Source organism: Tachypleus tridentatus, chromosome 7 (assembly GCF_004210375.1).
Source record: "Tachypleus tridentatus isolate NWPU-2018 chromosome 7, ASM421037v1, whole genome shotgun sequence".
In the NCBI taxonomy this organism is placed as follows: domain Eukaryota; kingdom Metazoa; phylum Arthropoda; class Merostomata; order Xiphosura; family Limulidae; genus Tachypleus; species Tachypleus tridentatus.
This window is the reverse complement of record NC_134831.1, coordinates 73,042,796-73,055,138: the sequence shown is the minus strand read 5'-3', so window position 1 is coordinate 73,055,138 and position 12,343 is coordinate 73,042,796. Positions and strand designations below refer to the sequence as shown.

General features: G+C 36.1%; 1 protein-coding gene across 1 annotated transcript in view; it reads left to right on the top strand.

Moving 5' to 3' along the window:
- LOC143255966 (transcription factor Sp2-like) overlaps positions 1–12,343 on the top strand; it is a 42,954-nt gene that overhangs the window by 18,272 nt on the left and 12,339 nt on the right. The window contains exons 3-5 of the mRNA XM_076512454.1: positions 1,152–1,547; positions 4,932–5,124; positions 10,973–11,192. Of these exons, the coding sequence (XP_076368569.1) occupies positions 1,152–1,547; positions 4,932–5,124; positions 10,973–11,192 (809 nt within the window). The remainder of the gene's footprint in view (positions 1–1,151; positions 1,548–4,931; positions 5,125–10,972; positions 11,193–12,343) is intronic.

The following is a 12,343-nucleotide window of genomic DNA, read 5'->3' as shown; positions in this document are numbered from 1 at the left end:
ATGACTTCTCTGGGGAGAAGACTAGGATAATATTGTAGAAAGAGTTTGAAAAACTGAGTATTAATGTCTTTGCCTGGATTGTTGTTTCAGATTTTTCACACCTGAATCATATTTACCATTCACAAATTTATTTCAGTCATGTTTTCGGTTCAGTAAAATATAACTGTTAACATTTACAAGAATAAAAATATCCCTTTTTTGTCAAAATTATATTTGTGTGTATGTTTATAGATGTTGTCTAAAAACTATTGTGTGATAATTATTTGTATATTATTACTAGAAGGTAGGATAATATATGTTGTTTTTGCTACAATGTGTATGTGTTTTACTGCCAGTTCCTCAGCTATATATCACTGACAGTTCTTTGTACTCAATGCAGATTATAAAAACTAGGCAAAAGAATAAAATACTACTTTTTAAGTGATAAAAACAGAGAACAAACACTGTTTTAGATTAAAGCTAACTTTGCAAAACTAAAAATGTTTAAAACATATCTTTAGTTCAATAATATTTGTCAACATTTTTGTGACTTATGCGAGATCGTTGTGGGGAAAACTGAAACAAATATTTGACTATTTGAAAAACTATTATAATTGCCAACAATGTGTGTGTTACTTCACTAAGATCTTAACTTAAGAAATGATGACTACACAGTGAATGAAAAGCTATAATCAGTGATTCATGGTAAAGGAATGAAAAGATTCAGAATTAAGGAGGAGAAACTAAGATAAAAGGAAAATAAGTTTTTGTAATTATTTTATTAAATTTTAAGTAAATTCATGTATAGTACAAAATATATTTTAATATTGTTAATATTTTACAGTTTGGCAATATGCTTTTGAATGACCTAATTAAATAGGCAAGCTTTCTCACAATATCTTGTTTCTGGCAAGAATGAGAAATATATTTAATAATATATTTTTATTGTATAAGAGACATGTTAATTATCAAACAGTTTACCATTAAAGACACAATGGGTGTTTTCAAGATAGTTCTTATTTTAGTTTGTGCCTTCTTGTTGAATTTAATTTTTTGATAAATATTTAACTATTTTATTGGACAAATTTTACATCAGGTGGCACATTTGAATTGGCAAGTCAGGTTATGCATTGGTAGAAATATTAGGTTCTTAAAGCACTGTTTTTGTTTAGCTTGTTTCCCAAGGACAGCTTCAGCAAGTACAACTTGGAGCTCCTATTCAAATGCTTCAGCTAGCTCAGAATCCAACTCAAAACACGGCTACATCAACCACTTGGACCACTACTGCACTAACTCCAGTTGTGACATCTGTCTCTGTGATATCTGCAGATATGTCTGGTACCAGCCAAAGTCAGACTGTCACTGTTCCATCTTCTTCAAGTAATACACCTGTTGTGTCTGGTGGTCAGTCTGTGAGTGTTCAAAATCTGCAGCTACCTTCTGGACAAGTTGTCCAGGGTCATCAGTTGGGTCAGATTATAGCTCAAGGAGGAGCATCCAATTGGTGGCCATCATCAGCAATTAATGTTTCAAATGTAATTGGACTAAGACCATCAAATATCATTCAGGTAAGTTCAGTGGCATTCATAAGCCATTGTTGTTCTACAAAGTAATAATTGAAAATATACAAAGTTAGGAGAATATTGTATGCAATTAAATGGATCCTTTTTATGTGTAGGTGTGTGGATTTAAAACAGAAACTTTGCAGGGTATATGAGGAGATGAGTAAATTTGTTTTCTAACTACTATTGTTACCCTTTCCTTTCTTTAAAGTTAATTTTGTTAATAATATTAGTTATTATATTTATTATTATAATAATATTTTTCACTATGAAGATTGTCTCACATTGCTAAATGAGATAATTGTTTTAATCTCTAAGATAAATATACTGAGCTGGCTGAGCCAAATATAGCTTTTATAACACTGTAGAAGTTCGTACTTGAACATTGGCCTAAATAAGTGAAACTTGTACTACAATGTAATAGTTTTTACTTGGATAAACAGTGTTGGATAGCTAGAATATTTAATATATTTACTTTTATTTAGTATTATTCATTATTTTCAATTTTGTTTTTATGGCTGACCAAACTCCATAAGTAAGCTTGGTCCAAGTATGATAAATTTCACACTTAAGTAAAAAAAAAAGTAAACATTGGCAGAGATTCGCTAGGTAAACTGTTTTTGTTGTAAAAAACATTATTCATATTCAGAAGTGTATGTAAAAGAAAACTAAAATAACAAAATCTTAATTTTTGTTTTATTTTCAACAAAAGTTTATGGCTAATAAAGGTTTTCTACTTAAGACTTGAGTTCTAATGGCATTATTCTTATTTTGAGTCAAGATTGCCTGTTTTAAGTCTTTGTCAAACAGACTTCATAGTACTTTGACTGGTGTAAGACTATCTAGGTTTAAAATTATAATATAAAATATAATCAATTTGTTACAGAAGTCCCAGTTTAACCTTTATATCTGTAAATTGAATAGCTATGAAACATAAAAGAATATTTGATGCTGATGTGCACTGAAATAAAGTATTGGTCATGGTGCTAGAATATCCTTCAATCACTGGTTTTATTATAAATGGGTGTCTGTCACTGGGTGGTTTCTGTGTCAGTTTTTTTATAGACTTTTCATACTAGTGCAGAGATGCCAACCATTACGATTTGAGCATAATCATTATAATTTTGGTGTATACATTGTGACTATATGCTCATACAGACAAATATTACGACTTGTTGCAACTCCCAAATTATTATATATTACATGGGCTTATACAATAAAGTGATAAATTGTTCCCCCAGGGCTTAAAAGGGGTGAAAAGAAAATTTCTAGTGAGATACAAATTTTAAATAATAAATAAAAGCCATAGTCCAAATGGCTACTTGCGATAATCGTGTTTGTGCTTGAAATAATAAAAAATATTCGTATCTCAGATGTCTGCCAATAGTTTGAGTGCAGTGCTTCTCCATACTGGGTACGTGGGGGAATCCATAGTTACGTCATCAGTGTTTGTCAGCCAATCAGCGCTTGCATAGATGGGTATTTCTCGTTTTCTAAGTGGCATAGAAACACCAATGCGATCGTTCACAAGATGAAAAAAAAGAGGCCTCATTCACCAGATTGTCTTGTTTCTGGCAAACCTAAAAGGACTAAAACTGTGAATCAAAAATTTAGGAAAGAGTATAGTGCAAAATATTCGGTCATTGCATCAAAAGTCAGTGACAGTTGAGCGTTTTGTACAGTTTGTCACATCGATTTTTCTGTCTGTGGCACATGGTGGGATAAATGATTGTTCCAGACATACAAAATCGACATCTCACCAAGAAAAGGCTGAGGCGAAGAGAAAAACGATGCAGATAATGACATTTATGAGTAAGAATTCAAAATATGAAATCATAAATGCAGAAGTGATGTTCACGCAATTCGTCATTGCCCATAATTTACCTCTAGTTGTAGCCGATCATGCAGGACATCTATTCAGAAAAAATACAGCTGTGCTGGAACCAAAACTACAGCCATTGTACAAATGTTGGGTTGTGAAGATGACAAAATTATTTCAAGTATACTTACAAGCAGTGTTTACAGTTTAGCTACAGATGGATCCACAGACATGGATGACTCAAAACTGTATCCAGTGATTGTACGATATCTTGACCCTTTGCTTGGAAAAATTGTTTCTTCTCTTTTGACAATGGTGGAATGGAAAGAAGCTTCAACGGGAGAGAATATTTCCAAGCTTTTGGACCACGAACTGACAAAGAGGAAAATTACATGGGAAAACTGTCTGAGTTTTTCTTCAGACAATGCTTTAGTTATGTCTGGTATAGGTAAAGGTGTGATGGGACACATCTCAAGACTGACAGCCTAGCATTTACTTCATGGGCTGTGCCTGTCACCTCATGAATATTGCTGCCCAGAAAGCTTCCAGAGAACTGCCCTGCCCAGTTTCTGATGTATTGATAGATATCTACTATTTTCTGGACAAAAGTTCTAGCAGAAAACAACATTTCAAAGAGTTTCAAGGATTATATGACAAAGAAACAAGAAAAATTCTACAACTTGTTAACACAAGATGGCTATCACTTGGGGTGTGCCTCAACAGAATATTGGATATGTGGAAGCCATTGAAGAAGTATTTTCACTGTGAAAAGGAAAAACTAGATTCAAAAGGATCTAAATGTGCAGCTCAGTTTGACAGCAAGACTTTAACAGTCAGGATATCCTTGCAGCCACGCAGGGACGTAGCCAAGACACCCTCCAGCCACACAGGGACACAAGACAACAGTCTTCAAAAGCAGACAAAGAAACATTTGATATAACTCAATATATGTTCAGGCAGTCTGACCTTGAACTAAAGAAGAGAGACAATCAATGAAAAAAAGAGAAGAAAATGAAAGCTAGCAAGGAAGTAACCAAGAAAAGTTATGCAAAACTATTACAATAAGTGTCATAAACATGATATAAACTAGTTCTTACACAAAGGCTTTTTTGCTTACTGTTTGTGTATGTTCAATGTTGTTTTACCAGTATGTTTGTTACTCTGAACTAAATAAAAGACAATTTCAAAAGAATTTTTTAAAATTTATTAATTAAATACACAAAACACAGTCACAAATGAGCAATCTATAGCAGTAATAAATAATAATAGTTATAATAATAAACAGCTTAGAGACATTGGTCAGGCCTAGTAGCCATAAATGATAAAGTGCTCCATCTACAATCATTATGCTCAGTCATTTGAAATAGTTGGTATCTCTGCTAGTGTCTTGATGATTTTACTCATTCAAGTGGAATTTTTCAACCAAATGTTTGTGTAGTGAGTTTTAATTATTAGAAATTAATCTAGATGTGTGTGCTTGACTCTTGATGGACCAGATATCCTGATTAGTTTATGAATAACGTTACACACTTAAACAAGAAATGAATAATTCTGTTTTATTGTGTTTCTAGGTTCAGGGTATTCCAACAATGGCTGGGCTACAAAATATTCAGATTCAAGGTCAACAAGGTCAATACCTAAGCATCTCTCCCAATGGAAGTGTCATTGCTACACCAAGCATCCAAACTGCAAGTCAGAATCAAGTTGCTGAGCCAGTTAGTCCAATACATACAATACAGACCATTGGGGGAACACAAGTCATTGGTAATATATTAATGATCTGAAGTTTAATAAATGTATCAATAGGTGACTTTGAAAATTAGATGTAATGATACATTGGTGTGGCTGTATGATTAAATATTGTGATAGAAAGAAAAATATATATCACTGTAATGAATGAAGGGCATTGTCAATGCACAATTGAAAGATTTTACACAAAACAGTTTTTAATGTGAGTTAAAAGTTTCATAATGTATTATAACAAACAAAATTTAAATCATTCTAATTTGCTATGATAAGACTAGTAAAATGTTTCATGTCAGGAATGTCACAGAATATCACAACTGTTTTTAATCATAGTGAGATTTGTAGTCTATTCCTAACATCTCCCTTCGGTGTGGATTCCTGGACGTGGTAAGGGAACCTCCCAGGGAAGGTTCTGGTCTCTCACTTCACCTACTCTGGGATTTAAACATCCACCTGTGTATTTGCTATGTGTGGTGACTTGTGAAGGGGAGGAGAGGATCCTGGTGATTGAGGGGTTCAATCCTAATGCACCACTTTGGCCTTGAATTCCTGGGCAGGCTTGGGGTGGTCCTCCTAGGGTCATTCGGCTGGTCCACTTGGACTAGGATCAACCAAGTACCAATGTTGGATGTTCTCAACTGGTGTTGTGGACATTGTATCTGATGCTGGTGTTTGGGTATAATGCTCATGAAACTCTGGCATTGTTACAGTTTCCTTGTTTGGCATTGTAGTGCATCCACTCATAGGTCTCTGTGGTGGATGGGGTCAGTGGGCAGAAAAATTTTCTTTCTTTATTATGGATCACCCAAATAAATACCTAAATAAAATAGTGAAAAAAGCTCCATAGGTAAATGACCACATTTTGAAGATTCTGAGTAGCAATCTTCAACATCTGTAACACCTGTTGTACCTCATTTTCTTATATTGCATTTTCTTTCAGACAGACCTTTAGGGCAAATGTTTTCCTTTTTTATTCAGAAGGGACCAGAGGGACTTGCTGCCTTTTCAAAGTCAGTCAAAAAACTTTGCTCTGGTAACATATTGGTGGAAACATCCACATGTAAACATAGTGAACTCTTCTTACGTTCAAAGGCAATTGCAGATATACCTATTGAGGTTACGCCTCATGCTACGTTGAGTTAATCACGAAGTTATTGTTGAGAGGGATTTAAAGAACATTCCTTATTCGGAGATTGTCACTGGTTTCTCCACCCAAGTAGTTTCTGCAATGAGGCATATCTCCACTCGCAAAGGTGGAATTACGATGCTGACCAATGTCCTCATTTTAACATTTACATTTCTGCATCCACCTGCCACCATCAAGATAGCTTATCTTAATTGCGATGTACGGCCATACATTTCAAGCTCTCTCAGGTGTTTCCAGTGTCAGCGGTTCAGTCACCTGAAGAAATTATGTCATGGTTCCTTGATGTGTGCTTGTTGTGGTGGCAAGGACCATGACACCTGTGAGTGTGAAACAAACCCTCATTGCATTAATTGCAATGGCTGTCATTCATTCTACTTTTGTTCTTGCCCTGAGTGGTTGGAAGAAAAAGGGGCACAGCATTTGAAGACAATTCAAAACATTACTTTCCCTGAGACTTGAAAGTTACTGTCTATCACTTCAACCGGATGTATGCTGTTGCACTTCATTCTACTACTACAGTGGGAGTGCAGACAGATCTCTCTGTGGCTCCAAAAGAATTGTTCTCAAACCATATGAAAAGTTGTTTGACTGCCATGGTTAAAGAAGTTGGTAAATCAACTTCAACACCCATCTCTGTCCCTTACATACATTCTAACAAATCCCAAGATCCATTTCCTTTGGTTCTGGATGCGGGCATTTCCTTGGGTACATCTTCTCCTGCCCCAAGATGTAAAACGATCATTTGTTCAGGCTCTCAGCTGCTGGAATCCTCTTCCAATGACAGAGACCTGCCTTATCAACCAAGGGCAGGATCCATAGAGGTTGACAAACTTCCCTCAAATAAAAAAGATAAAGAATAAAGATGTGGTGGAAAACAGAAGGGATCCCCACCCAGTTCTCCTACACATAAATAAAAATGGCCACTTTTATACAATGGAAGTGTCAAGGTTTACATTCTAATCAAAGATATCAAAGAACTGATTGTTTTCTACCATCATGTATGTTTTTCCTTACAGCAAACATTTCTGAAACCTGTAGATCCTGTCACCTTTTGGCAGTTTTCATAGTACAGAAATGACAGGTTGTGCGATGGACAAATGCACTGTTGGTTGATCAGCGTGTACTCACCGTGTCTTTGCCACTCGACACACTATTGGAGGTAATACCATCACTGTTTGTTCTCTAAATTTGTCTTCTGAAGAGATCTGTGATCAATCAGACCTTGATGCTCTCATTGAACAGTTGCCATCTCTCTTTTTTAATCCTGGGGACTTTAATGGACATAATCCCCTCTTGGGTGGTACTGATATTGATGGGAGGGGTTTGCTTTGTAGAGTATATGGTCTCAGATCACATCCTTTCTCTTTTTAATAATGGTTCTTATACTTATTTTCATGTACTTACTCAGTTCTTTACTGCTATTGATATCTCAATTTGATCCCCTTCATTATTCTCCAGTGGAAGTTGGATCAAGCCAACTGATACCTGGAGCATCGTCGATACTCTAGGTGAAAGCTTTTGCTGTATATCTAGCACTTCTGCTTTATCCTCCACATTCTTAGCCATCAAGACTCCGGCAGAGTGATCATCTCTTTCCTTTGGAGCTGATTGTCTCTATGACTATAATCGCCCATTTACACTGGTGGAACTCAAACTGGCCCTTCATCAGTTGGACCTGATGATATATGCTATGAGATACTGTGCCATCTGTCTCTTACTTCTTTTGCTATTCTTCTGATTGCATTCAACTGGATCTGGCAGGAGAATATTTTTCCTAATGCCTGGTACAAGGCTGTTGTTGTATCTTTCTCTAAGCCTGGGAAGGATCCCAAGATTTGTTCAAACTGCCATCTAATTGCTTTAATGAGCTGTCTCTGCAAGACCTTGGAGAGGATGGTTAATGCTTGTCATGTGTAGTTCCTACGATCAAACAACCTCTTCTCACCCATCAGGGTGGGTTCTGATGACAGGGATCCACCATGGACTACCAGATTCGACTTGAAACGTCAATCAGAGAAACCTTTCTCAAATGACATCTTATATCAATATTTCTTTGACTTCAAAAAGGCTTATGATACTATATGGAGGTATGGCATTTTGCAAGGGCTCCATTTATGTGAGTTACGTGGCTATTTGCCCATTTTTATTAACAGTTTTTTAATGGACAGGCAAATCCAAGTTTTTATGGGTTTGACACTTTCCCGTTCTTTTCTACAGGAACTTGGAGTCCCTCAGGGCTGTGCTTTGAGTGCCACACTTTTCAGTATAAAGATTAATGCCATCACTGAACAACTTCCTCTTACTGTTGCAAATGAGCTCTATGTTGACAACTTTCACATCTTTTCTGTCTCTAAAACTGTTTGCATGCACTTTTGTACCAATGGGGTATTCGCTTTGATCCTGAACTCTGTATCAGTGAAACTGTGCTACCCATGATCTCTGAGACAAAGTTCTTGGGTCTTGTCTTTGACTGTAAGCTGACCTTTGTACCACACATCAAGCAGCTATGAGTCAAATGTACAAGAGCACTGAACATCCTCTGTGTCCTCTCTTCCATCACTTTCAGAGAAGATCAATATTCTGTGATAAAGATATATTGTGTTCTTATTCGATCAAAACTAGACTATGGGTCACTGGCCTATTGCTCTGCCAGGACCTCAGCCTTGAAGATGCTAGATCCCATTCATCATCAGGGACTTTGGCTCTGCACTGAGGCTTTCCTCACTTCTCCAGTCCATAGCTTGTACCCAGTCTCATGAACCTTCTCTACACCTCTACCATTTGCAACTGTTGTTACTGTATACTTCGAAACTTCAATCCTTACTGCAGCATCCCACCTGGGGTTGTGTTTTCCTTTCTCAGTGGGCCATGTTCTTTCAGAATAGACAATCTGCAATTATTCCTTTTGGCCTTCATATCCAAGCACAGTTGGATGAATTAGGTCTGTCCTTGGATAACATTGCTATATCCACTGGTCAGCCCATTCCACCATGGATTATTACAATCCCAAAATGTGACCTTTCTTTAAGTAATTTGAGAAGAGCAGATACTCTGGATTGGAAATACTGTCTGTTAGTTCCTGAACATCGTTCGAACCATCCTATTTATGTGGATGATTTGAAATGAGGTGACTCTGTGGGCTCTGCAATATTTTGTTGTAGTTTGGTGGTTGTGCACAGAATCCCCTCTACAGATTCAGTGTTCACTGCTGAACTGTATGCCATTTTTCTTGCCCTGGATCACATGGAAGCTAAGCAGTACTCAAATTGCACTGTTTATACTGACTCGCCCTGGGATTGCTTCATGTCAGTTTTCCCCCTGTTCTCACTGATATTCTAAACTGACTGGCCCATTTTTTTTTAACATTTATTTCTGTCCAGTTCTTCTGGATACCAGGCCACATTGGTATTTGTGGTAACAAGCTCACTGACACCACAGCTAAATCTGTCTGCTCTGGCACTATCACTGCTGTGAATGCTCCATACATGGACTGTGGTCCTGTATTCAAGCCCTGGCTCTGTGCCAATTGGCAGTGGACTTGGAGTGAGCAACATGAAAACAAGCTATTCAAAATAAAACTATCTATTGGATTTTGTTTATCTTGTCTTTGTAAGGATTAGAAAGAGGAAGTTGTCCCAATTAGACTACACATTGGTCAGTTTTTTAACTCATGGTTTCTTTTATCAGGGATTTATGCATTAATGTGTTGTCTTTGGGACACTCAGGTCACAATAAGTCACATTTTACCATCTTGCTGTTGTTATGACTGTCAATAACGGCACCATTTTAAACATGTTTTATCCCAAGGTTTGTCCATAATTTTGGACATTGTCATTGGTGATGGAGACAGTGTCCACCTTACAAATGTTTTTAGTTTTTTTAAAGGCTATTAATCTTTTTAATGCTATTTAAGTTTTTAATTTATAAACTAGGTTTTTTTTTATATGGTTCCTTTTGAAGAATTAAAGTACAACTGATTTGATTTGAAATGAGAAGGTGGCTGTAATGTCAAATAACTCAAAACCAGGACTGGAAAGGTTAACTTCAGGCGTTTAATGCTGATGTTTGAACTTGCCCGTTAGTCATCCTGGCGAGTTATGATAATTAAAAGTATGCTACAAAAAGTCTTTTAAAACTTGTATTATTTACTTTCTGAAAACGGCCATAACGTCAAATAACTCGAAACCATAACTGAAAAGGCCAACTTCATGTGACTAACGCTGATGTTTGAATTTACCCATTAGTCATCGTGGTGAGTTATGATAATTAAAATTATGCTACAGAAAGTCCTTGTATTACTATAGTTTCTCTCTTACTGCTGTAAACTAGGTATAAAAATCAGATTTAATGCTATTTATGTTTTTAATTCAAAAATTAAAGTTTTTTGTTTTACCTTGATTCCTTTTTATGAAATTTAATAATTTTACTTTAATTTTAACTTTTTACCAGATGTTTGGTGCAGATAGCCTTGTTGCTTTGCACCATAAAACGCCAAACAAACCGACCAACTTAACAGCCGTACTGCATTAATGGTAGTATCTTTGTTGTATGTATGTCTAAGTATTTATGCCTGAGCTAATCAGATTTGAATTATTTTGGAATTAATGTTATAAAAATACTCAACAGGGTTACAAATTGTTATTCTAAAGTTTCTGTAAAAAGAGGAAGAGATAAATAAGAAATTATATTAAACTACACAGGAGTTTTGTTTTTGTTTAGCTCAACATCTTCAACCAGATCCTAGTGAACCTATCAAGTGGCATGTAGTAGAAGCAGTACCTATCACCACCACATCTCATCCCCAGCCGTCCATCACACAAGCTCAACAAATATCCACTTCATCATCTGTAACGTCAACTGATGGTAATAATACAGATTACCCAAGGAGAATTCGTCGTGTAGCCTGTACATGTCCTAACTGTCGAGATGGAGAGGGAAGGTTAGTTTCAGACTAATGTATGTTGTATGTACCATCACTCTGATGACCCTGTGTATGAGTCTTATAAGTACTCTTCAGTGTTGTTTTTAAGGCAGTTACCTAAGCATTGTGCCATTGACATATCAAATCAATTTTTATTTCAAGAAAAAATAAGTTTTATACATCATCTGGATCATGCATTTATGTTTCTGACATTTCTGGTTTTGAAACTCCTCAACAAGATGACTGTCATCCAGTTTTGTAATGACATCTGGAGGCCCTTTGATGGTTAGTGATCTTACAACCATTTTGTATCACTTAGTTCATTCCTTTTCTGATATTGGAATTAGGATTACTGATATTCTGTTTCTTTTGCTTTAAGTGCATCTACCCCATCTTTAATCTGGTTTCACTGTTGCTTCTAGTTCTTTTTTCATATGAGGATCAGGTAATCTTGCTTTCAACTTTCACTGTTTGGGTTACATTACATGTATATGCTCTTTTGATTTTCTCATTTTCCAGTTGTTTTTTGCTGAATCTCAAGCTATCTTGTTGCATGAACCTCCATCACTTCAGTGCCTTGTGTCACTTTGGGTATCTCCTGTTTTTCCTTTTTTTTCTTACATTTTAGTCTCACTCTCACTATCCATCTATTTGTGTTTTTTACTTACTCAACTTGTTTACTCTTTGTTTATGTTTCACCTTCTTTTTGAGGCTTTACGTCATGACCATGTTAGTTTTACTGGGGAAATATGCAAATATATGTTTGTCACCTTGTCATTGAATATCTTTCCATTTTGTCTCAGGTAACTTGGTTTCTTTGTTTCTGAGATTTTCTTTCTCATGATTTCTCTCATTTGAGCATTTACTTTCTTCCGTCATTTTCAGTTTCAAGTATTTCCATTTAGGTTGGCTGTGGCATCATAAATTTTCAACTAGATTTTGAGTGCATTCATTGGGTTAACCATGATTGCTACTGTATTGATGACTGTCTTTTTCATGCTCTATCCAAAGAACCTTCCACTGGTGAAACTTTCTTCCTCCTTTATGAGGTGGTGTCTTGTTTTGGTTAACTAGTGCAATTCTCCAAGTCTGTTTTGAGCCCCACTCAGTTTCTGATTCCTTTGAGAATCCTCTTTCAACTCATTTTTAGAGGGCAGACTCAGCCATTT